The sequence below is a fragment of the Argiope bruennichi genome, chromosome 1 (assembly GCF_947563725.1).
Source record: "Argiope bruennichi chromosome 1, qqArgBrue1.1, whole genome shotgun sequence".
Lineage (NCBI taxonomy): Eukaryota > Metazoa > Arthropoda > Arachnida > Araneae > Araneidae > Argiope > Argiope bruennichi.
Window position 1 is genome coordinate 46,043,255 of NC_079151.1, and position 24,294 is coordinate 46,067,548.

At 27.7% G+C, this 24,294-nt stretch overlaps 1 protein-coding gene across 2 annotated transcripts in view; it reads right to left on the minus strand.

Annotated features, from left to right (window-relative positions):
* LOC129979136 (lachesin-like) overlaps positions 1–24,294 on the minus strand; it is a 427,503-nt gene that overhangs the window by 158,595 nt on the left and 244,614 nt on the right. For both annotated transcript variants that reach the window (XM_056090691.1, XM_056090690.1), the window contains exon 2: positions 9,443–9,660. In XM_056090691.1, the coding sequence (XP_055946666.1) occupies positions 9,443–9,660 (218 nt within the window). The remainder of the gene's footprint in view (positions 1–9,442; positions 9,661–24,294) is intronic.

A 24,294-nucleotide genomic window follows, 5' to 3' on the forward strand; every position in this document is an offset into this window, starting at 1 on the left:
TCTCTATATATATATATATATATATATATATATATATATATATATATATATATATCGCAAATAAATTAAATAGATTTCTTTAATAACGAATTAAAATTTAAAATACATGAGCAGCAATTTAAACATGAATTCAAAATAAGTGTTTGATACATTTTTCATAACATTGACACTGTTGATTCAGCGTAAAATTTGATTTCCTAAAAAGTCATTTAGATATAAATCCTAAGAAATTTATAAAAGAACACTCTTATGTTTCTAAAAATGCATAGTAGCATTAAGTCATGCTTAATTATAATTGAGTCATTATTCTACTTTGGAATAAAAATGTTTTTTTTTGCAATATTAAATTTGTTTACTCAATACACCTTAGTAATATTCATTCATAAAAATATATAAATATCTATAATATATAATAAATATGATAATACTAACATGTAATAGATATTATAAAATACAATATGCTCAGTTTATATATAATTTTTCCAATACAAATGAAAATTAAGTAAATAAGGGATTTAAAAATGTAAAATATGGCATTTAATAATTTCTGTTAGAATGGAAAGGTTTCCACCATAAAAGAGTCACCTTTGTTTTTTTTTAAACTATCATTCTTAAATGTAATTAAGTTGAAATGAACTAAATTAAAAACCATCTAAAGCTAAGAGAGATAACGTTGAAAAATTTATTAATAGAATAATACATATAAACTTCCTAACTTACTATGATGAGATCTGTTTATTCATCATATTTTATAATTACAATTATTTTTAAGACGTATAGAAAAAGAATTTCTTTGAAATTGAAATTAATGTTTTAATGCCATATGATATTTAATTGAGACAAAATACTATAATTAACCTAAGTCTGCTAATTCATTTAATTTTCTGTAATTTCAAATTTCCATCTCAAAATACAGGTTTTCATAACTATTAAAAAATTTACAAATTAATGAGAACATAGTAAGAAGTTTAAGATTATGTTTAAGAATTAATGTTACACACTTATTATTTTAAAACAGTACTAGATCTTCAATTATTATGCAAAAAATTTTTGTTAAATATATTTCAAATGAGTATACTTTAACCATTTTTCTATAAATTTTCCTTAATAATAAAGGAATACTTGATTACACATAAATTCAATAACAAAAATATCGAGGACGCAATCAACATTGTTTACACTTAAATTACAAAGAAATGAGAAAACATAATTTTGCAAATGACTCATTGAGGTTTACATTTTTATAACGATTGGTACTTTATCGCATGAACTTGATTTATTTACTTGGTTTGACACCAACATTATTGGTAATTTGCCCACGAACTGTTTGCCGCTTAACCTATTCTGCCAATGAATTAGGTACTAACTGTCCTAACTGTCTTATCCTGATAATGTATAGAAACAATGAGTTTCTACTTATTATCCTTTTCCTTATTTACCATTTTACCATTTACAACATGATAAAAATGCATAAAAAATAAATCAGAAACTCTACCATTTAATGTTTAAGAAACTCAGTTTTAGCAATCATTTTTTGGTAAAAGATTTTTTTGTATTATTATTTAAATCTCGTCTCAATGTCAAGACTGAAATTTTGATTATCATAAATATCTTAAAATAATAAAATGTTGTTTATCCATAATATTTTGTAACATGCTTCAAATGGACAGAAAGGCAATACTCATGTTAATAAACGTAATCATTAAAAGTGAATGTAAATATATATTTTAGTAATGAGCTTATATACACTTTTGCATTGAATTTGAATGCAAGAAACGGGGGCATTTAAGTAAAAAGGTTTATTATTGTCTTACTTTCAACATTTAATAATATTATTCAAAACACGACTTCATTTTGTACAGTTTCAGATTGTAGGTTAAAAAAAGGAATACTTGCTTAGAAATGTGCTCCACCTGTTGACTTACTGGTTAAATATCTAATATAAATCTTAAATTTTTTAATTAAAATTATATAACATATCTATTATAACATATAACATAACATATATATTATATCTTCTTTGATATATTTTTGAAATGCCCTACTCAAAAACACACGGGCAAATATATGAATATCTACATAATAAATGTGATGTTTCTAGTAAAAGAATATAGTAAAATCATGAAGCAGATTTTTTTTCTTTATAGCATTGCTTTCCCTCTTCAAACTTTAAATATAAAAAAAGTACTAATCAGGTATATTAAGTGATGTATGTATTTTAAGTGATACTTTTTTGGTAGACTCGACACTTCTGCTGAAAAACAATCAAGCATGGAAAATAATACATGCGACGCGAGACCACTTCAAATGGAAAACTCGCTCTCAATCACTGTCCTTCAGATAAATCGCCGCCTAGAAATCTAGCTGGAAATTTGTGAATGCTCGATCATTCCGAGCATGAAAAGTCACAGAAATTGCATTTTAGCCTCGCGTGCAATCACCGATTGCATAACTTATCGGCTTTTGACGATATTCGCCGTTTGATTGATGAGGCCATCAAAAGAGCTGGATGCTGCTCTGTTTGTAGAGGACTAATTATCGTGGACAACACCGGCGGGAAGATCATTATGTATTCGCCGACCACCGCTCGCCCTCCCTATAAATGCATATTCAGTTATGGTGACTTGATGGTAATCAACAATGATAGACTGTTTCTCTTAATGACAGTTATACGTTGCTGCCTTACCGTCGAGTATCATGAAAATCTATTTCGGCCCGGAAGACAGGTCTAGAACTTCTCTGAATCAAGGTAGTAATGTTGATATTAGCTAGTGCATTAAATGTCACTGTAATAATCTTTGGTCTGAATTGCGTGGAATGGGACAACCATGAAATATGTGGTCACTCGAAAGATTGCCAAGTTATCTCTTGATAGTAATACAAGGATTCTTATTGTAGTAAATTGTAGATATTATAGTATTTTTAATGATTATTCTTTAGTTCCAAGGTTACGTTTAGGAATTTCAAATTATTCTGCTGAGTGATGTAAGTAGCAATTTTCTGTGCAAGTTTAGATATCAATAAAGGATATCTGCTAATTTCAAATGTTTGCAGCATTTAGCACTTTTTGTCTCGGGAATTCTATGTGAAAATTGAATTAGTTATAGCGCATTATTTGGTAATACATATAGTTTTTATTTTCCACCATACGAAATATAGATAAACTATAACCATTACTGTAAGCATTAAAGATTCGAAAACTTGAATTTTGACGAATCTCCTCATTTCAAACCTTGTTGAGTCCTAAGAGCGCAATTTTGAGACTATATCTGCCTGCCTGAAATCACGATAATTAAAAAAAATGCTTTGATCTATATGGATGAAATTTGATTTATGGGAAAATTTAGATATCAATATAGGATCTCTACTAATATGTAAATGTCTCAATGTAAATTAAGACGATAACTAAAAAACTAAACAGCTAAATGGATAATATTTGGTACACAGAGTCAGTATCTAAAATGTAAATAAACATCAAATTTGGAGCCAAATCTATCAGGGGGTGAGTTATTATTTTTTTCCCAAGGATTTAAACGTGATAATAGAAAAACGTAATAACATAAATCATGAAATTTGGTATTTAACTTTGTGACTATTATTACTGTTTTGTATAAAATTTTTAAAAAAGACCAAATATAATAAAGGCCAAAATATACATTCAAATTTTAGTTGCTTGTACATTAATCCTATCTCTGTGATTGATCGCCTAATATATACCCAAATAGGCTCTTTCATGACTAGTGTTCGCCGTTAGCATATAGCTAATAATTCTCAAGTACAGGAGGAACTTTCAGAGGCTCCATTCCTATTGGTTGGTTTAATAATTTTAAACATCCTCTGTATTGCAATATATGTGCTTTTAGCTTTTGACTTTACAGGAGAACACTTTTTATAATCTTTTTTACAGACAATCTATTATTTTTATTCTTTTGCTAGAATTTACAGTAAAATGAACATTCGAGACATCTATAATATCTAAACATTTAGTATCTAGCCGTTTCTTTAAAAATGTTTTATGTAAGCAAATTTATATTTATTCCCGTATCCATTGAGTTGATGAATGGATAGGACTGAGTTTAGGGATTGCAATACCGGTATACCGGGATACCGAATACCGGTATTTTGAGCCATTTGTACAATTTCGTAATACCGGTATTCACAAGTTTAAATACCGGTTTTTCGGTATTAACTAGAAGTTTTTTAAATTGTCTCCACTATATGTTCAGGGATCGTGAACATAGCAAAATAGTATACATTTTTGTTCTTATGTCTCCCTAACGGGCGAAATTCATTAACTAATTAATGGTTTAATTAATTGCTAAAATCTAAATGAGCGAAACATGGATTATCCCTGAAAGAAGATATTTTATCCATAACGACTGATGGAGCAACAGTTATGAAAAAAGTTGAAAAGTTGATTGGTGCAAATCAGCAATTGTGCTATGCTCATGGAATTCAGTTAGGAGTGATAGATGTATTATACCAAAAAAATAAAGAACAGAAGAATCCAAATACTGTGGATATAGAAATTTCGGATTCCAACTTTGAAGAGAGTGAGAGTGATATTGACAATGAAGATTATGACAATGTAATTGTTGAAGAAGATATTGCTAATGAGGATGAAATATTAACCTATCAAGAATGGCTTCCTATAATTTATAAAGTTCGAAAAATTGTTAAGATATTTAAATGTTCCTCTATAAAAGTTGACATATTACTAAAATACATACTAACTAAAAATAAAACAGAATATATGTTAATATTAGATTTTAAAAACCGTTGGAACCGTTAACACCTAATGATGGAACGATTTTTGAAACTGAAAAATCCAATCCAAAAAGCAATAATCGACTTAAACCTGTAAATTAATTTTTCAGATAGTGCATTCGACTTAATATAGAGACCTGTATCAGCTCTACTTCCAATAAAATTGACTATTGAGGCATTATGTCGGAGAGATTCTAATTTATTAACAGCTAATGCAACAATAAATTTCCCTTTGCAGTCACGGAAAGAACAGCACACATCACTATCTGAAGAATTATATATTACATTGAAAAATCGCACAGAAGAAAGGCATATCGAAACAGAAAATGCCTTATGGTATTTACATAATTATAATGATTTTTAAAATGAAAATGAAAAAGAAAAGAAAATAACCAATTCAAATCTGATTAAGTTTAGAGTAAATTATCTTAAAATTTTTTACCCACAAACCTATGCACATTCAGAAGAATTCAGTTCAGTTATCGAAGATTATGTCGATAGTGAAAAGGAATTGTCACTTGAAACAAAAATTAGAATTAGCGATACATGAAAAAATTTCAAGGAACCAAAATACAATACAGAAATCAGCTATATCCAAAACCATCCGAGAGAAATCGATTTATTTGAAGATGAGGGATTTAGAGGTAAATACTTGGAAAAAGTATATCGCGTATTGCTAACAGTACTACCAGCTAGCGTAGATGCCGAAAGAACGTTTTCGACAGATGGTCATTTTTGCACAAAATTACTTTTCATGCTTAATGACAGTACAATTGATTGCATTATGTTTTTTAAGATCACATTTCAAAAATTTGTAATAGTACCACAGATTGAATAGTGATATTTACACTTTTTTGTGATTTAAATAAATAAGATGTTCCTTTACTTTTTTGTGATTCTATATATACTGTTATAGTTTATAAGTTACAAATTATTTTTTATGATATTTACCCTCTCTAATAAAACTAGCAAATAAATGGTGTTATACTGGTAAAATAGTAAAATACTGGTGTTTTATTTCTTTTTTTAAAATTTCTAATACCGGTATTAAAACCGTTATCCCGGTATTAAGATCTGAAAAATACCGAATACCGGTATTGAAATTTTGGTCCGGTATTGCAATCCCTAACTGAGTTGTATTAAACAAGTGTGTTATAGATCTGTGAATCACGGGTAATATTTAATTCTTTTTCATCGTTTTATAATTATTTATTGTCTTTACTTTCTTTGTTTTGGAGTTAATTGCGATAATAATAATCAAAAGAATATTAAAAGCTACTTATTTCTATTAGAAAAAATTCTCAGATAATCATTTTCATTAATATATTTTTTTTCTTTGTTTATAGGCAATAGATTGTAAACAATGATCATTGAAATATTTTAAATATTTATCCATTAAATTATGTTAATGAATTTGATTTAATTATTTCCCCATCACAATTATAGATATTAAATTATTGTTAAAATTTTCTTAACACATATATATCATACATATATAAACTTAAAGCCATCAAAGAAGTTAAAAAGTTGAAGTTATCCAAAAAGTTAAAAAGTTATTATTTATTTACAAAAATTGTTATAAAGTTATTTGTTGTTAAAGATATCAAAATAATGTTTACATTTTTTACACTTATTTTCTTATATCAAATTTTGTATTTTTTATATGCTTAGAATACATTCATTTTTTAAAAAAATTATTTTCACTAATTAGTTTTGTACATATTTTTCAATGTTCTTTCTAATATTCCCTATATTTTAATAGTCTTTGTTTCATAATTTATTTCTAAGCATTAATAATTTTTTTACTAATTTTACTTCTTTAATAAGAAAACTTATTTATAAGCATTTTAAATATCTATTTTTAAAATTATTTAGGAAAGTCTGAAGAAAATACTACCTTTATTTACTTCAACAAATTATTACATTGTCATGAAAAGAATAGTGAATCATAAAGTTGCATTGTTTCAATTTAGAAGAAAAATAACCCATAAAAGGAGATGCAAAATAGTTTATAAAACAAGCGAATAAAATTTCATGAGACATATCTTTATTTTCCCTTGCGAATATCATGTTGATACCCTCTTTCTTATTTTTCAAAAATAAATATTACAGTTATTGTAAATTAAATATACATTCAAATATTTCAAAATATATATTTTTTATACCTGCAATAAATATAGTATGATTTCTACCTTTTTCTTTCGTCTGAAGTAGACACAAGCAAAATAAAAAAATGCGATAGTAAAATAACAAGAATCAATAGAATATGTATTTATTTCAATGAAAAATAAAAATATTCCAGATAATGGTAATATTTCATAAGGAAAAACTTTCTACTTAATTTCTGAAAAAATAGAACATGAAAAGATGCTTCATTTTATTACTTTTGTCGAAAGAAGAATGGAGTGTAAAGATAATGAAAGCATGAGTGTATGCAATATATTTTAATCAAAAGTATATATTATGAAAAAAAATGCATATTATTTAAGATGGTTTGAAATTTTAACTATTACGTTGCTTTTAAAGGCATCAGGATATGATCTGTATGTAATATTGGTTAAATTCTATTAAAAGTGATTTAAGAACTGTAAAATATTATAATTATATACTATTTTTATAATATAAAAATTTAGATTATAATTTAATAAACAGTAAATAATTAAGGACATTGCTCACTAAGCTTTATAATACCTTAAGGAAAAGAAGAAATAAAATGTTTTATTGTATTGAAACCATTTCGTATTTTCTTTTTTTTAAAAATTACATTTCATACCTGGAATAAAATTGTTATTTCTTTTACAAAATAACATGTAGTGCTTACATGTAATTTTAAATGATGCATAAAAATTAATTATTAAGGGAATTAATTTTCTCAATTTCTGGATGGCTCCAAACATTTGTCTTTTTCATAATTTTCAATTTCTTTGTTTAAAAAAAGTTTTTTTCTATAATGTTTTATGTAAAAAGATTAATGTATTAATAATAATATTTTAATTGATTTCTAATATTTTCAAGAGTAGAATGTTTTACAAGCAGACATAGTAATTCAACATACACTGTTATGGATATGAACTCTTTCGTAAAAGAGATGATATTTAATGCATAAATGTATTTTTAAATAACATTTATAAGGGAATTCAATTATCATAACACTGTGAAAGAAGTATTTTTGGTAATATTTCCTTCTAAATGTCTTCCGAAATCTGGTAAGTAAAAATGAAAAAAAAAAAAAAAAACCTTTTTAAATGTATTAGTTAAAATGAATCAGTTATTATGTTTTAGAATAGGAAAAAAAAAGCATTGCATTATTTTCAATGTAGAGATTAAAAAAAAAAAAAAAGAAAAACTTCTACAACGAACTTCTTTAAAAAAAGATTATATATTATTAGTTTTATCAATCAAATAGTCAATTATACAATCGCTATACTTAAGTCAGCAAGATTTTGTAAATAAATGAATATACGTTTATTTCTTGTAACTTTGTTTCAAGTTACTCAAAATTGATATATCCTTTTATATTCTTTCAGAGGTGAAAGAAATACGGTTGCCATGTCCAGATGCATTTCCTTTTTCAGTTTCTCAATTTATTCATTGTGCTATATTATCTCATACCAGTAGCAATTGGCTAACTTTCCATTATATTCATTACCTTTTAAATTATTTTCAGGAAATTTAGTTAAAAATTTCAGGACAAGATTCCTTTTAAAATTATTTCCTATAAAAAAGTTTCAAATTGTTGCCTAGAGTTTTATAACAAGCAAAATTCTGAAAATGTCAGCACTAAAAAAAAAAAGAAACTCTTTTCGTAAATTTTAAGTGTGATTATACATTTGTAATAAATATCTACCTCGAATGAACTTTATCAAACTTAGCGTTTTAAATCAATTGGCCTGTGGTTTTTTTTTATATAAGATAATAAAAAAAAAATCACAATCTTATGATCATTCCTATAGATAATAAAATGGTTATGATTTGATCAAATAAAACAGGATGTACTAAATAACCTATTATCAAGTAGAAATTTGAATTTAAAAATTGAATTAAAATGGAATTCATATAATATTTAAAGAAATTCAATTATAAATCTCAAATTTATATTATTTTTTTAATAAATAGACTTAGGCATAAGATATTATAAAATTTCTGTGATCGATTTTTAAGTTTGGATTAAGTGGGTATTTTAAAGATTTATCATTTTTAGTAATATCCTAAAGCCATTACAGCATAAAAAAATATTTGGTTTGATTTACTGACTGTTTTTATAATATTTATTTGTTTTTTGTCATACATATCAAACTGAGACATTTTTGAAACTTTAATTCAGCATGAAAAATAAAGTAATTTATATTTTAGTTGAATATAATTTCAATTAATATTTTTTTCTATATAATCAAACTGATTAAACCCCTATGATGAAGTTTACTTTGTTTAATCAATTATTTATTGTTCAATAACATGAAAAAATTGGAGAATAACAGGCATAAATACCTCGAATAATGAAATAAATTTAGGCAAAAATCGCGATTTATTAACCAATATATACTTACAAATTTCCGTACCTGAGAATTATTCTTACAACCAAACATCTTTTTAGAATAATTACTCATTTTAATTTTTAAAAGAAATTAACATTTCGAATCATAATAATTTAGAATTCTAAAATGTATGTACTTACAGCTCCAACTGTTCTGTCACCAAGCTGGCGAATTTTGCAATTCAGATAGGCGGTTTTTCCAAGCTGTGCTGTTGCGTTCCTTTCAGTACTGTTGTCAAAGTAAGGACGATAATGGGGGTCATCCCAATAAGAGTTCGGCCGAGAAGGTGGCTCAATCTTATTTCCTCCAAAACTTCGCTCAGTACGTGTAAGTAGATGCTCGCCATTTGGATCTGAACCTAAGTAAGATGACAAAAATGAAATTAAATTTTATCTCTAGAAAATAAAATCTGGATTCTAGGGTTACCTTATTCTAATGCATAAATTTGAGTTCTAACCTTCTAGCGTGAATAAATTATATATTCTTTTTTTGGATACCAATAACAAGTCGAACACATTCTATTAGTTTAGATTATAAAATAGTTCAGAATTAGAGGATTATCATAAAATAGTAGCGATTAAGATACAAAAACTGATTTTGTGTTGTTGAAAGTTAAAATTCCTGCCCTGTCACCATCACATAAAAATACCTTAATCAGTATATATAATTTTTCAGCGCCGTCTGTATAACGCTACTTGAAGTTATATGAAAAAAATATCTTCACCAATGAGAAATCAGAATTTCTATTTTGAAATCTAGAAACTCAACCAGGTTTATTCTTTTATATGTGCACATGAAACTAAGCATGGACAGTAATTAGTCTTGACATTTTATTTACATTGCATTCATTCGCATTTAATTTACATTGTTACATACATGATTCTGGCAAATATAAATGCCAGAATCATGTAATACTAAATTCTGATAATAATAATTCTGATGATAGAATAATATAATACAAAATTCTGATATTTTTTTTTATATATGCTCACTTTACTTGGTAGCTGGAAATTATTTTTTCTTCTATTAACACATTTTTTTATTTTGCATTTGAGAATACATTTTGTGTTTCGTTTGTAGATTACCATTTGTAGTAATCAGGTAGAGAAGACCCACTGCGAGAAAATAAATGTTAGCGAGAGTGAGAACTGGGCAATGGAGAGCAAGACAAAGCGAAAAGAGTAAGAATCAATTATGTGGTCAAAAACTTCACATTTTATTTACATTTTTTTATTCTGGATTGTAGCAAATGTAATTGATCAGAGGTCTGATGATTTTTGATGTTCGCACTTTAGTTGGAGTTATTGCATATATTTTCTTTTAAAACATATTTTTTTTAAATTTTCTAATTGAATTTCAAATTTTTTTTTCTATTAGTGGGTCATAATCTGTTTCAAACCACTTGTAGTGTTCAGTTTTGATTTCAGCGTTACCAATCATTATAGTTAAACATGACCCCACAGTAAAGAAAACAAATAATGTCGCTGTATATTTATATCATAAGTGTATTACAAATTTTATTATCTTTATTTCTTAAACACATTTACAAGGTACATTAAATTTGCACCGCAGTTATCGCAAACTGTATCCGACATATTGTTAACATATTCAAAGCCTGTTTGAATAGGTACATCTTATATCATGAATACTAAGTAGATATTTTTTATAAAAATAAGAACGTATTTTTTAAAACTTTGCACTAAATATTCATTTATATCTGGAATTCGATTATATATTTGATTTAATAATGTAGAAACTTTAAACAAAATACCAATGAAGGCAGTGATACTCAAATATAAAGTTTACCATCAATATAGAGTTTACAAAAATTCAACTGAATGCAATCAGTTTAGAAGTAATTTGAAATAGCGACAGTTACTTTCTTCAGTAAAATGTATTCTTATAATATAGTTATATTTATTATAGTAATTTTTAAGACAGGTAAAGCTTATATTTTAAGCATACAAACTGACTTGTTAGAATAAATAAATAAGTTCCTATCATAACATTTTTCCGTAATTGTCAATCATTGGTTAAAAAGACATATTTAGATTGATTTTCTAAAAAAATATAATCGATAATTGATTTCTATATTGTTCCTTCCTTACTTCTTTAATTTAATATATTTACACAAATATTTTTCAACAGTTTTTGATATACATATGGGGAATAATGATGGAATATACTGATATATCCCCAATACACATTTGAGTTCTGAGGGGGAAAAAAACTTTGTATTCTTTTAGATTTTGTATTAATAGCATATCCATTATATTTGGTAAATGTTCTCCGGTGGAACATGAAAAAAAGGTTAGAGCTGAAGGTGAATCAGCGGTTAAAAGAAAGTACATTAAATAAGCTTTAGACTTCTTTCAAAATACAGGAATAAAGAACCCAAATCAAGAAAAATATTTGCCTATTAGGCTTATTCCAAGAATGACATTTCATTTTATCGGATATTCTTTTCAAATTATAGCGAAAGAGTAGAACGAAATTTCATGAAGATCCAAACTGTTACAACAATCGAATTACAAAAATTGGGTGCATGAACATCTCTTACAATATAAAATGAGAATCCCAAATTTCCTCATAAGTGAAAGAAAGCAAGCAAGAAAGGAAATATTTTCTCCACTTTTTAAATTATCTTTATTTAAAATTACTATTTTCTTAGTTTGATTTGACAATACTGTCGGCTATTTAAATTGCCTTTAAAGAAGAATCAAATGCCTTATTTATCGTATCTTAAATTTCTGAAAGATATGATATTTTGGAAGAATATGCCTTTATCCTGAAATCAAAAGAGGAATTTTATTAAAATCCTGAATTTAGAAACTTATAATTATTTAATTCATTCTTACTAAAACTTGATATATTTTTGTAGTAAAAACAAAAACAAATATTACATATTCAAATTAAAAAGGAATTATTAGAAAATGTAAGCAAGAAAATTAAAATTAAAATAAGGAATTAAATTACAAGCATTAAATAATTATATAATAAATAATTATTCAATGAAAATGGTTTAATCTTTCAATTATGAACAATATAATTTTTATAAACTTAAATAAACTTAATAGTTTGTAATTACAATGAGCTTTACAATTCTACGAAGCTAATGTTACAATTTTTAAATTACGAGTAGAAAATTGGAAAAATTTAAAAATTAATTAAATAAAAGGTTTTGTTGAATTTCCGTTTAAATAAAGCTATCTTTTTAATGAGCATACATTCGAAACTTACTTTTTACTTCAGAATACTTACATTCTTGACATAGGAAAAGTAAGTAGACACACAAAATTAAACACACACTTAAAGCATTCCAATTTAAAATATCTTTTGAAATTCTTTAGAGCATTTCTTAATGAGATGGTAATTTCTAAACCTCCGATTGAATTTATCAATTTCCTAAAGAACAACTCTCATTATGCGGAAGTAGTTTGTCTTAGGGGGCTGATCTTAATTGCAAACTTGGGCTCTTTTCATTGGAAACAGCACATGGAACAATTTTCTCAATCCCATCTCAATCTTTTTTTTAAACAGTAAAAGGAAACGACAAAAAAAATGCTACATGTTGCGATGCATCCAATATATAAAAGGGGAACAATTTCATTAATACTGGAGAAAAATAAACTATAAATGGAATTTGCGTATGATAACGGCGGGTGGAGGGTGGAGTGAGCAAAAATAAGTTATTTCGGAATGAATGAAAGAATAAAAATGCATATTCATTTCGGGAATGAATTTCCCCGTTTGGTTTGTTTATTTTTTATTCTTTATTCCTTCGTATTTCTTTTGATTTTTCAATCTTTAAATCGGGTTAGGGCATTCAATGCAGTTGTAAGGTTCAATTTATCAAGTAAATCCGTCAGACATGAGAATTCCAGTTCCGAGATGCTTAAAAGGTAAAAGCAAGATTTTGAAAAAGAGAAAATCATTAAAAAGATTTTAAATTCCGCTGATGTATGAAATGCATTAAGAATTCCTTTATGGCTTTGATTCGAAGAAATTCGTTTTTGTTCTCAGTTTCTCATTATTCTTCATTTTTCGATGCGTATTTTGGAATTAAGAGCATGGATTTAGGTTTTGAAAGTAGGACATTCGAAAATGGAGACTGCATTAAGTTAGAAAAATGTTTTTTTCGTTATAGGAATGTATTGGTATGTATAAAATTTTCAGTAATTGAAGCATATAATTCGTCTTCATTATAAAAACATCGAAATCTTTTTTATCAGTAACGTAAAATATAAAATTAATTTGTTTATTGAAGTTATATCCTGAAAGTTTCAAAACAGCCTATTGAAAAAAATCCAATAATCTCAATTTTATTATTACTAAGAATTAAATATTTGAATCTTTCAAAAAAATGTTCCATCATTTTTAAATAGAATGAAATAATATTTATGGAGGATATAAGCATCATTTAGTTTATAAAAATAATTATAGAAGATGAGCTATTTGCAATACATGTTTTTAAAAAAATAATAGGAATATCCACACATTGATTCAATTTATATGTGTCCCCTTTTAACTACAATAAAATACATATCTAGTTAAAAATAAACGTTATCATAGTGTTAAATGTATCTTCTATGTATTTAAAAAATGGCAAAACCAATGAACCAGTAGCCCATTTCCAACCACGTATTCGATTTCGATAACTTTGGTCTCATACGAAAATTCATATGCCCTAAATATACCATCAAAAGTCGTTAGCATTTCTTTGGATATTTGAATCAAATTAACAAGCAAAATTGTGTAATGCATTCTCTATGGAGAAATCAGGGAGACAGTTCATTAACCAAGATTACTGAAATGATTGCGATAAAATTGGCTTTTATAGAAAACTAATGACATTGGCTAAGTTGTATTTTATTTAGTAGTTGTGGCAGATGATATATGTCAGGTCTTTTCCTACAAATATGCGCAGAGAAATAATCTTTTGAAATATGGACGGGGATTTTAGAAGAGTACCGTTGATTCCATATGAAATCCATGCGAATTTTATTTGACTATTGTTGGAATGAATTTCATAAGAAATAGAAATTGAGGAAATTGGTAGAGTGCAAGAACCGGATGGTTCAATTGTTTTGCCATTTTTTTTAACTATGTATATTATGGGAACAACTGATCGTTGAAGGTGGCTAATTTTTGTTTCAAGTTGGCCCACTGGCCCAGAAAATTGGCAAATGGATGATTGCGGAGACTGGTATTATTTTCTCTAATATGCTATTCAGAAAATAGATTCTACATTTGTAATTAGTCGCTTTTAAAGACCATGTGATCTGGCAGGAATATTATTTCCGTGTATTTCATTTAAAATTCCTATGCATATATAAATACTAATGATTACGATTTTGATAAACACGGAAACCTCTTTATTGTAATCACTTATACTTGTTTTTTTTTTCTTTTTTTAAATGAATACATTTAATTATTAATGCATTTCATTAAAGTGCGCGCGTGTGTGTGTGTGCGTGTGCGTGCGCGCGTGTGTGTTACAAGACAGAATATTATACCAACAGTTACCACATTTAGCATGGGTACATTTTGGAAAGAACGAATGCGAACCTTGAAGCGGTTATTTTCGAAATTTTAATTAAGTGAAAATTAAGCATATTTTTGACTTTCCTCTATAATAACTTCCGAAAATGTTACAAAATAAAAACTATGTTTATATTATTCTAAAAAGAAATAAATTATTTTTAATGATGGCAATTTAAAAATCACTCAATTTTTCCCCTGAATGTTACCAATCTTTTAAAAATATTTTTTGCTTAATTTTGAATAATAATTACCTTTTTCCATTGGAATTTAAATTACAGTCTGGTTATAATTAAAGTGCATTTGTTTGAAGGACTGTAAAATTAAAACTACTTGGAGTATGTTGAAGAAATTTAGTATATGTTATATTTACAACATGGAAATATCAATTGCACAATAAAAAAAAATCTTTCAACTTTTTGTCATAGGTGGCGCTTTTTAATGACAATATTTTATACATTGTAATTATAAAATTTTTTTGTTAAAATATGAAATGCGTAATGTATTACAATATTTGTTCAAATTAGGATCCTTAAAATCCTATCAAATGCTGTGGGCGCAGCAGTGTATTCCACAGTAGCGCCTAATGTTTCCTGCTGAATTTCTAGGACATGTCTAGTAAAGCTGCTTTATAAAGCAACAACAGAGTTAGGTTAGTAATTGTAGACGCGATCTTTTAAATATCGTAACAGCCAGAAATCGCAAGGATATAAACGAGTTGGCCACTCATTTTGGAAACATCTGCTAATTAGATGATCCTCATTAAAAGTTCGGTGAAGCAGTTGTGTAACAAAATGAGCAATGTGAGGTGGTTCTCCATCTTGCATGAATATTTTTGAATCGAAGCAGTTTCTGTCTTGCAAAGTAGGGATCACATTACTTTCTAAAATTTGAATGTAACTAGTGCCTGTTACGGTGCAGCGATATAAGATTTTCGGAAAAAAAGGGATCAATAATAAAGTCAGCAGTCATACCACACCAAACTGTAACAAACGTTGAATGCACGGGTTTCTCAAAAACAGTATGCGGGTTGGATGAGCCCCATATCCTACAGTTATGGGTGTTGACTTGTCCGGATAAAGTAAAATGCGTTTCATAAGTCCACACAATCTTTTGAATCCATGATTCATCTTCAACAATTTTGGCAAGAATGAAGTTGCCAAAATCAATTATCTGTTGTGGATCGCCTGGTTGCAAGTGATGCAAAATTTTAATTTTATACGTCTAGCGTTTTAAAATATAGCGCAAGACTTCGTGTAGGGTCGCCCATGGTTTTGATAAAGTTCTTGCTACACTTCTGGTGCTTACAGGTCGCTGATCCACTAACCTTGAATCAATTGCTTCCCTAATCTCTTCCCAAACTTCTTGATTCATAGATCTTCTTCCTCTAATTCCAAGGGAGCACTCCGAGTTCTCCTGCGGCTTCAAATTTATTAATTATTTTCTTTAAGCCATTCACAGACATCGGTTCTTTTCTCAAATATTTAAGACGGCGATATTCTTTCAAAGTAGCATTATAATTGCTATTTTTGGTAATAACATTTTACTAACAGAATGCGTTCTACCTTTGATAAATTCATGGCTATAGCTTAAAGATACATGACTTTTATCATCATAATGATTTTAAAATTGAAGTAGTATTCCTTCTGACATAGTATTAAGCGAAAAATAACGTTTTTATAATCTACTGCGTCATCTATTGCAAAAAAATGAACAAAACTCTTTATTTTTGTGTAATTCATTTCCCCATGTTGTAAATATAACATATACTAAATTTCTTCAACATATTCCAAGTAGTATTTCTTTTGCACTCCTTCAAACACTTGCACTTTAATTTTAACCAACCTGCATTTTTCTTATTTTATGAAGCATTTAAACACGAGATTTTTTCCATTGTTGAAAACTAAGGGAAAAAAGCATCAAGTTAATGTCCGTGCAATTTGCATGGCAAATAAGAAAAGTGAAGTTATAGTACCACGAAAGTTAGAAGGCAGATGGAACACTAATTATGATAATATGACTTGATTCTATCGGAGTGGACACCGAGAAAAACAAGTTTTAGCTAATTAAACAAATTCAATTTCTTTTGCAATGTGATGCTTAAGAGCATTTTCTTGAGGAAGTCAGGAATATTCTGTTATGCATAAGAGATTTAATTGAAAGTAGACTCAACCATAATTCCTGGAGAACTTGCTGGTCACCAATATTAAATAGTATTTAATATATTTAAAAATATTTATGCGTAGCTTAATAGCATTTTTGCATAATATATATTGCAATTAGAAACAATGGTTGATGCCAAATCTCAATGCTTAATAACAAAATAATTGTTATTACTCTAAAATATTGATAAATATAATTTACAAAGGCCTCTATAATTTGATAAAAAAATTCTGACAATGTGCATTTAATTTCTAAGAAGAAATTCAAATCACATTCTGGTTATTAAACAGTGATATAGGCAAATCTCACATAATTTTAAATATATTTTTCAGTATAAATTAATTAATCATGTCTTTCTCTGAAGATATTTTATAATATATTTAAAACGGGATATAATTATTAGAATAAATAACAAATAATAATTAATGGCAAATAATTAATATCCCATTTTTCAGCTACTTTTAGAATGTTTGAATACATTTCCTAATTGATCTGACTATATTTATTATCTTCTCCGAGTCGGTACAATGTAATTAATCTAACACGAAGAACCCTAATACAAGTATCTGATATTTGAACTAATATTATACGAACTTAGAGTTAGGAGAAATGTAACGAGTGTATTGGAGGTATGAAGCTCTCAACGTGACATATTGCCAAACTCTGAATACACAGGCTCTTACAATAGCGTCTAGTTAATCCACGCAGCGAATTTCTCTGTGCAAACTGAAGCTTTGTTAAATGTTGATGTAAAATCTTATTAGATTGAAGGGTTACTCCCTTGAAGCGACTATAATACCTTCATACAATTGTTCCAAAAGATTGTATCAGAACAATTATACTACATTGTTGATAATACTAAGCTATAATTAAAATATGTTTCTTAAATGTTTGAAGTTTTAATTTATTTCAATTTCTAATTAGATGACATATCCTATTGGGAATATATATTTTCAAATAGTTTCATAAGAAAGTAAAATTATTCGTATTCTATCTAGAAAGGATGTGCAACCTAAAACATACATCCCTAAGCATAAATTCTTGCTACTGTTTTTAAGATGTTTTCAGTTATAAGTATCATTACTCGACTTAACACCCCTGATATGTGATGATAATGATTTTAAATTTTAGTTCCATGGTTGTCAACTACATATAAGAAACAATTATATCTATTGAATAAATAATAAATTTATATTTTTATGATATTTTTTATATAATACTATCTATGGTACTATGGTTTAATATGGTATTATGGAAAGAATCATGTTTGTTTTTTTTTACTTTCAAAGTTATATCAGAAATTATAGCGTTTTCATTCCTTCATTTATCTATTAGTTGAATATTTTTAAATGAAATTATTCTTTTTGAGTTTACTACGAAATTTCGGGTGGTTCCTAGCACAGCCCACCTCTTGGCGTCTTTTTAAATTCTCGCCAAACGAGTGGCGATAACGTCGACAATATGACAACCTAAACGGATTTTTTTTATTATATTTATTTTATTTTATTTATTTATTTATTTTATTATTATTATTCCTTATTTTATTTTATTATATTTATTTCATTTTATTTATTATTATTTCTGGCCTTCAAGTATCGTTTTTTAATTAAAAAATAATAATAATAACAAATATTCAATTAGTAGTCTACTTGGCGAGATTTCAAATAAATCGCCGAGAGGTGGGCCCATCTAGGATTTTACCCGAAATCTGTTACATTAATTGTGAGACATATTGTGTAGTTCAAGGTTTTTAAGTCTTTGAATCAAACTGTCAATTTTTTTCAAAAAAATGCCACGGATTTATTTACATTAGACAAGGAATTCATTAACAAATATATAAAAAATGGTTCAAAAACATTAATTTATTGAGTGTTATTATTATTATTTATAAGCTCGTACTTGACAGTTATAAAAATTATGTTGTAAAACAGTTACAAAAATTATGAATTGTTGTAAGCAGCCCGTTTATTTTCTGAGATGTTGAAAATATGTCCGACAAAATTTACATTTCAAAAAGATACGTTTCAAGAAATCCGTTTCAAATTTAAAATAGATTTAAAGAACAAATAGTATCTTGAGAAGGTATATCAAAAGTACATAATCTAATCAATAATTTTGCATAGTTATGTAAACTTTTCACGCTCTCAAGTTTATTTGAAAACATTATATCGGTTTAGAACAGAACAAAACACTTTGTAATGAGAGTAATTATTCTTTCTGGAGTGTTTGTTTTTGAAATTATGTCTTGGAGCTCATTTTCAGAGAAATCTTCGTGTGTTAATTTTCAGAGGCTTTCCTCTTAAAAATAAGTTTTTTTCCATCTCATGCCTATAACAAAGGAAAATATACTGAGCTTCTGCTATAAGATTGTTTTAATTCCCTAAAAAATTCTAAGGTCGTGTAAGTTTTGTTAGTCATGACAAATTCTTCTGTAATTCTTACATCCACATATGTGAAAGAAAAGGAAGGAGTAGCTGATAATCAATGTGAAAATATTATCTTAAGTATTAAATAGACTCTTGATTAGATGCGATTGTTATAAATTCAATCGTGTTAATAACGGACTTGCTAATTTTCCAAAATTTAATTTCAATCATTTTGCAGTATTAGTAATTCTCATTAGTATAAATACATTAAAAAATCAAGTTTTAGAAATTTATTTTTAACTATTTTAGATATCGTGCGATTGACAGCAGATATCCATAAAATATAAGATAGGCATTCATATTTATAATCGCATATGTGTTATTTTGTAAGATTCCAGTATGGAAGCTAAACCTCAACTTATTTTATCCTCATATAAAATGCAATATCGAATAATGTGTTGTTATCTCATAGAATTATTTGTAAAAATACTCTTACAATGAAGTCTAGAATATCTCTAGTTTAAAAAAGAAAAAGATGAGTAATATAAATAATAATTTATATTATTCTAATATGTATATATATTAATTTATAGTTGAGCTATAGCAAATAGCTGAGCACGAAGTATGGTTTACAAGATATATAAAATTTTGACACCATGAAAAGGAATTCTTATCATCGTCTTAATAAAAATAAATTCTTATTATAAAAAAGCGAGAATAAATTCTTATCCTGGTCATTACTCTTTTCATTTTAATATAAATGTGATTAATGATAATTGATATATATGAGAGAGAGAGAGAGACTCTAAGAATTTATCAAAATATAAACCAGATTCTTCCAAAAACAAAAAACTATTTGCACAAGTTCAAAAAATATTTTTTTCTGCCATAATAGATGAATTTCACCATGAAAAACGAATTATATTAAAAAAAAAATGCCTTAAAAATCTTGATATAAAATAAAGAAGTCTCAGAAATGTCCCTTAAAACATTTCCTTTTATACTTTTTTCTATGGTACTGAGATGGAATTATAATTTTCTAAAGATTCGAATTCAACATTTTGATGAATTTCGAAATTTCAGATCCCTCTGAGTCTGAGAAATATATTTTTTCTTATTATATCTGCTTATATAACTATGAAAGCAATAATTCAAAAACGGTTAATAACTTCTAATGGCTAAGATATGGAGTTCACCACCAACATTGTAGTTTTCTATCAAATTTTGAACAAAATCTTTCACCAGAAATCTGTTAGGCAGTTTGATTACAATTGAACTCAATAACTACAAAGTGCAAACAGCAGATAAAGCTTAGTACATATGTTTAACATCTAAGTTGTAGATACTTTTAGAATTTTGTACCAAATTTGTCAAACCGTTGATCGTCTGCCTGCCTGTTCTTTTGCATGCATGCTAACGCATGACTCATTAATGCAATGATTGAAATCAAAATAATTCAGCATGTTATTTTGTGACTACAACTGTAATTTTGGTGTCAATCCAGCGGAAAAAAAGTATGTAAAATAGATATTCTCGTAGTAGAACCCACGGGGGCACCTCGAAAAGAGGATGAGATACTCCCGGTATGGTGATTGGATCTTGCCACTTTGAAGGTTACACAAAAAGTTGGAGGATCTGGTTCCGCCCATCTATGATGGGGCGTACTTCCTTCGGAACGTTTGTACCGTGGCCGCTGATGGTTCTTAGAACTCAACGATGGTTCACGCCAGTGTTGTTGCGGTGGTCCAGTCATTCAGTATTATTTATACGTGTGCCTTCGGGTGGTTTGGAGATTCAATGATATGACTGTTCTCGTTATAGTTTCAGCAAAATGTTAAATTCTCGCCAAAGATCTAAATTTCCTAATTATCGTTTTCCAAAGCCATGCAAGGATTTCGCGACTTTATTCACACAATTACCCACGCAGTTCAGAATTCTATGCAGTGAAAGGGAATATGACCTTTATTAGAGAGTATGCAAGACATTTTCGGCTGTACCACTGCTATTGGTTAAAAAATTAAATAAGCAATATTAAGAAAATTAAATGTAATATTTTTTGTACATTTTTCGCTTTATATTCATTCTAAAATAATTTCGTCTGGAAAAAAACCAAATATGATAATAGTCTATTAAAATGTCACAAATGCCATCTTTCTGAAAATAGTAATTTTTAAATATACATACCATATGTCATGTATAAAGCATTGCTTCTTTAGCGTTAAAACATTCTTTGAAAATTAAATAATTTTAAGTCAATAAACTCATATATTAAAAAAAATTGCAACAGTGTTACAAATCATCTTAAAGTAGAGATAATGAGATAAAGAAGACATGCTCCATAATAAATACATTTGAAATCAGTGAGCATCAGAGGTTAGCAAAAATTTAAATTATATATCCATAATCAATACATTTGAAATCAGGTGAGCAAATCAGTGAGCATCAGAGGTGAGCAAAAATTTAAATTATATATCCATAATCAATACATTTGAAATCAGGTGAGCAAATCAGTGAGCATCAGAGGTGAGCAAAAATCTAAATTATGTATTTATTTACTTATTCGGATCCATGGCATAGATTGCATGACATAAAAACAGTAATAATAAATTTGTAGGTTTTTTTTTTTTCTCAAAAGAGCTTTCATGTTACTTTCATATTCTCTATTTTATTTCATTATTGCCAATGATATCTTGTTTTTATGCGGATAATTATTGAAATGATGCCTTGCGTTTTAGTTATCCGTAATGACAAACTGCAATTAAAAGAATGAATTACAAATGAGTAAATTAAGTATTTAAAAATAATAAATTTAAATAATTAAGTGCTTTTAGTTTTAGAAAATTTCATAGAATTGAAAAAAACATAAATTGATGGATCCTTTTCCTCATTAGTGTGGTATTTGCCTTTTCGAAAACAACTTTTCGCATTTCAGTTCAATTTTAGTATAGTTATTTTTGTCAGTTAATATTTACATCACACGATTGCTTTTGTACTTTATATAACTAAACCTAGAAAATTAAATGATCACAAAGTCAACAAATTCAAATAGTCACAAATCTTAAAACGTCGTAGAATATCTCATTAAATTGACAAAAAATCTAGGACGCTCTATCTCTCAGATATGCAAAATATATTTCGCAGGAAATTCTGAAAAAAATATTAAACAACAGCGCAAAATTTCATTATCTTTTCATTTTAAACATACACCGGAAGGAAAATAAAAATTCTACAACTGATAGCCCAAAATGTTCCATTATGCCAGAAATCTCCTCATGATTTGTAGGACACTTGCGAGTTTTCTGGTAGAGAGGGATTACGATGGTTGAAAAAAGTAAAAGAAACTACACATTTTCTCAAATCAAATCTACTTTACAATTCATTTTCTTCCAAGAATTGACACACTTGTTTCCGAATACTTTCCCTTATAGAAAGCGAAACAGGAAAAATAAATATATAAATAGGAAATCCGATTTTTTCCACGTTCATTTCACAGGAAAAAAGGAATTACAGGCGCAAAAATAAAATTTCAAACCATTTCACGAACAGGACCATTTATTTACATTTTTTGGCACCAAGCGTCACGGAGAGAGAGGACAAAACAAAGGATTTTATTTATTCATGCCTTTATTCATTTTTTTCTTTACCTTAAATCCCCTTTTTGCATTCCGAACGAATCACGATTCGAGTCGGTGAAAGATTTCGTTGACCCTTGAAATACGCTTCGATCTTTTATTTTTTTTTAAGCACAAATTCTTTTTTTTTCTCTTAGCCGCCGAGAGAGAAAATTTCGAATGCGAAGAATTCATCATTTACCAACGCGAGTGTTTTATTCTCTTCCACTCCAGGGCAAGAGTCGGCAAACTTGGAGGAACTGAGTTGTCTTTACGGCCTCTAAAGAGGGCACTCCTAGAATTTTAACTTTGGAAGAAAAGGCGAAATTTCAGGGCATTCAAGCGTGAGTTTTGGAGGAATTCGGAGGAATTTTTTTGTAAAGAAAAGAAAAAGTAATTTCAAAATCCTATTTCAGAAAAACTATGAACGTTTATAGTAGTTGTGTTTGTCTAAATAAAATTTACCTTTGAACACTTTGTGGTTTAAAGCGAGTTTTCTTTGTTGGATGTTGAAACTTATATGTGGATTTATGTAATATACCTTTATAAGAATGCCGAGTGTGTGACAATTATTACAAATAATCTCTTTCATGTCTTTAAATACTGGCCAAGTTGTCTTTTACTGTAAAATGGATATTTTATCAAAATTATATAAACTGTTCTAACTATATAAGCTATAAACTCACGTGATAGCTTAAAACTGTTCACTGCTTGTGATCAATTCAATAACTGAAACAAGCAAACGAAATAGCTCTTGCAACTCAGTGCACAATATTGTTTACACGTCTGTCATCTTGATTTTTAGCATTGATGATTTGGTATTGTTGGTATACTCTGCGAAATGAACGGATACATTAAATTAGGTCTCAACCCTCGTGATATATATTGAAGGTATATTACCTTATAATTAAATACATGATATAACCATAATTTATAGTACAATATGAAAGAAAAAAATGACTGCAGCAACTTGAATTTGGCAAAACTACGTACACATTTTTATCAATGAAAAAAAATGAATTCCGAAATTTGCAGATACGAAGCGGGGGATATTTAAGTGAAGTTGCTGGGGCAGATGTACAGTGATGTACTTTGACTAGATGGTCATACGCCCTTTCATTGATGCACAAATGACTCATTAAAAGCCTAGGAATAGAGCGAATATAGGGATCCACATATCTTCCTCTTATAAACCAATATTAACTAAACAAGAGTTAAGATGTCAATCACTTAAGAACAACTACCAATCAGAAATTTTCAAGCTTATATGTCTAAATTCCTATCGTACCAGGGCAATAGGTCCTGGATTTG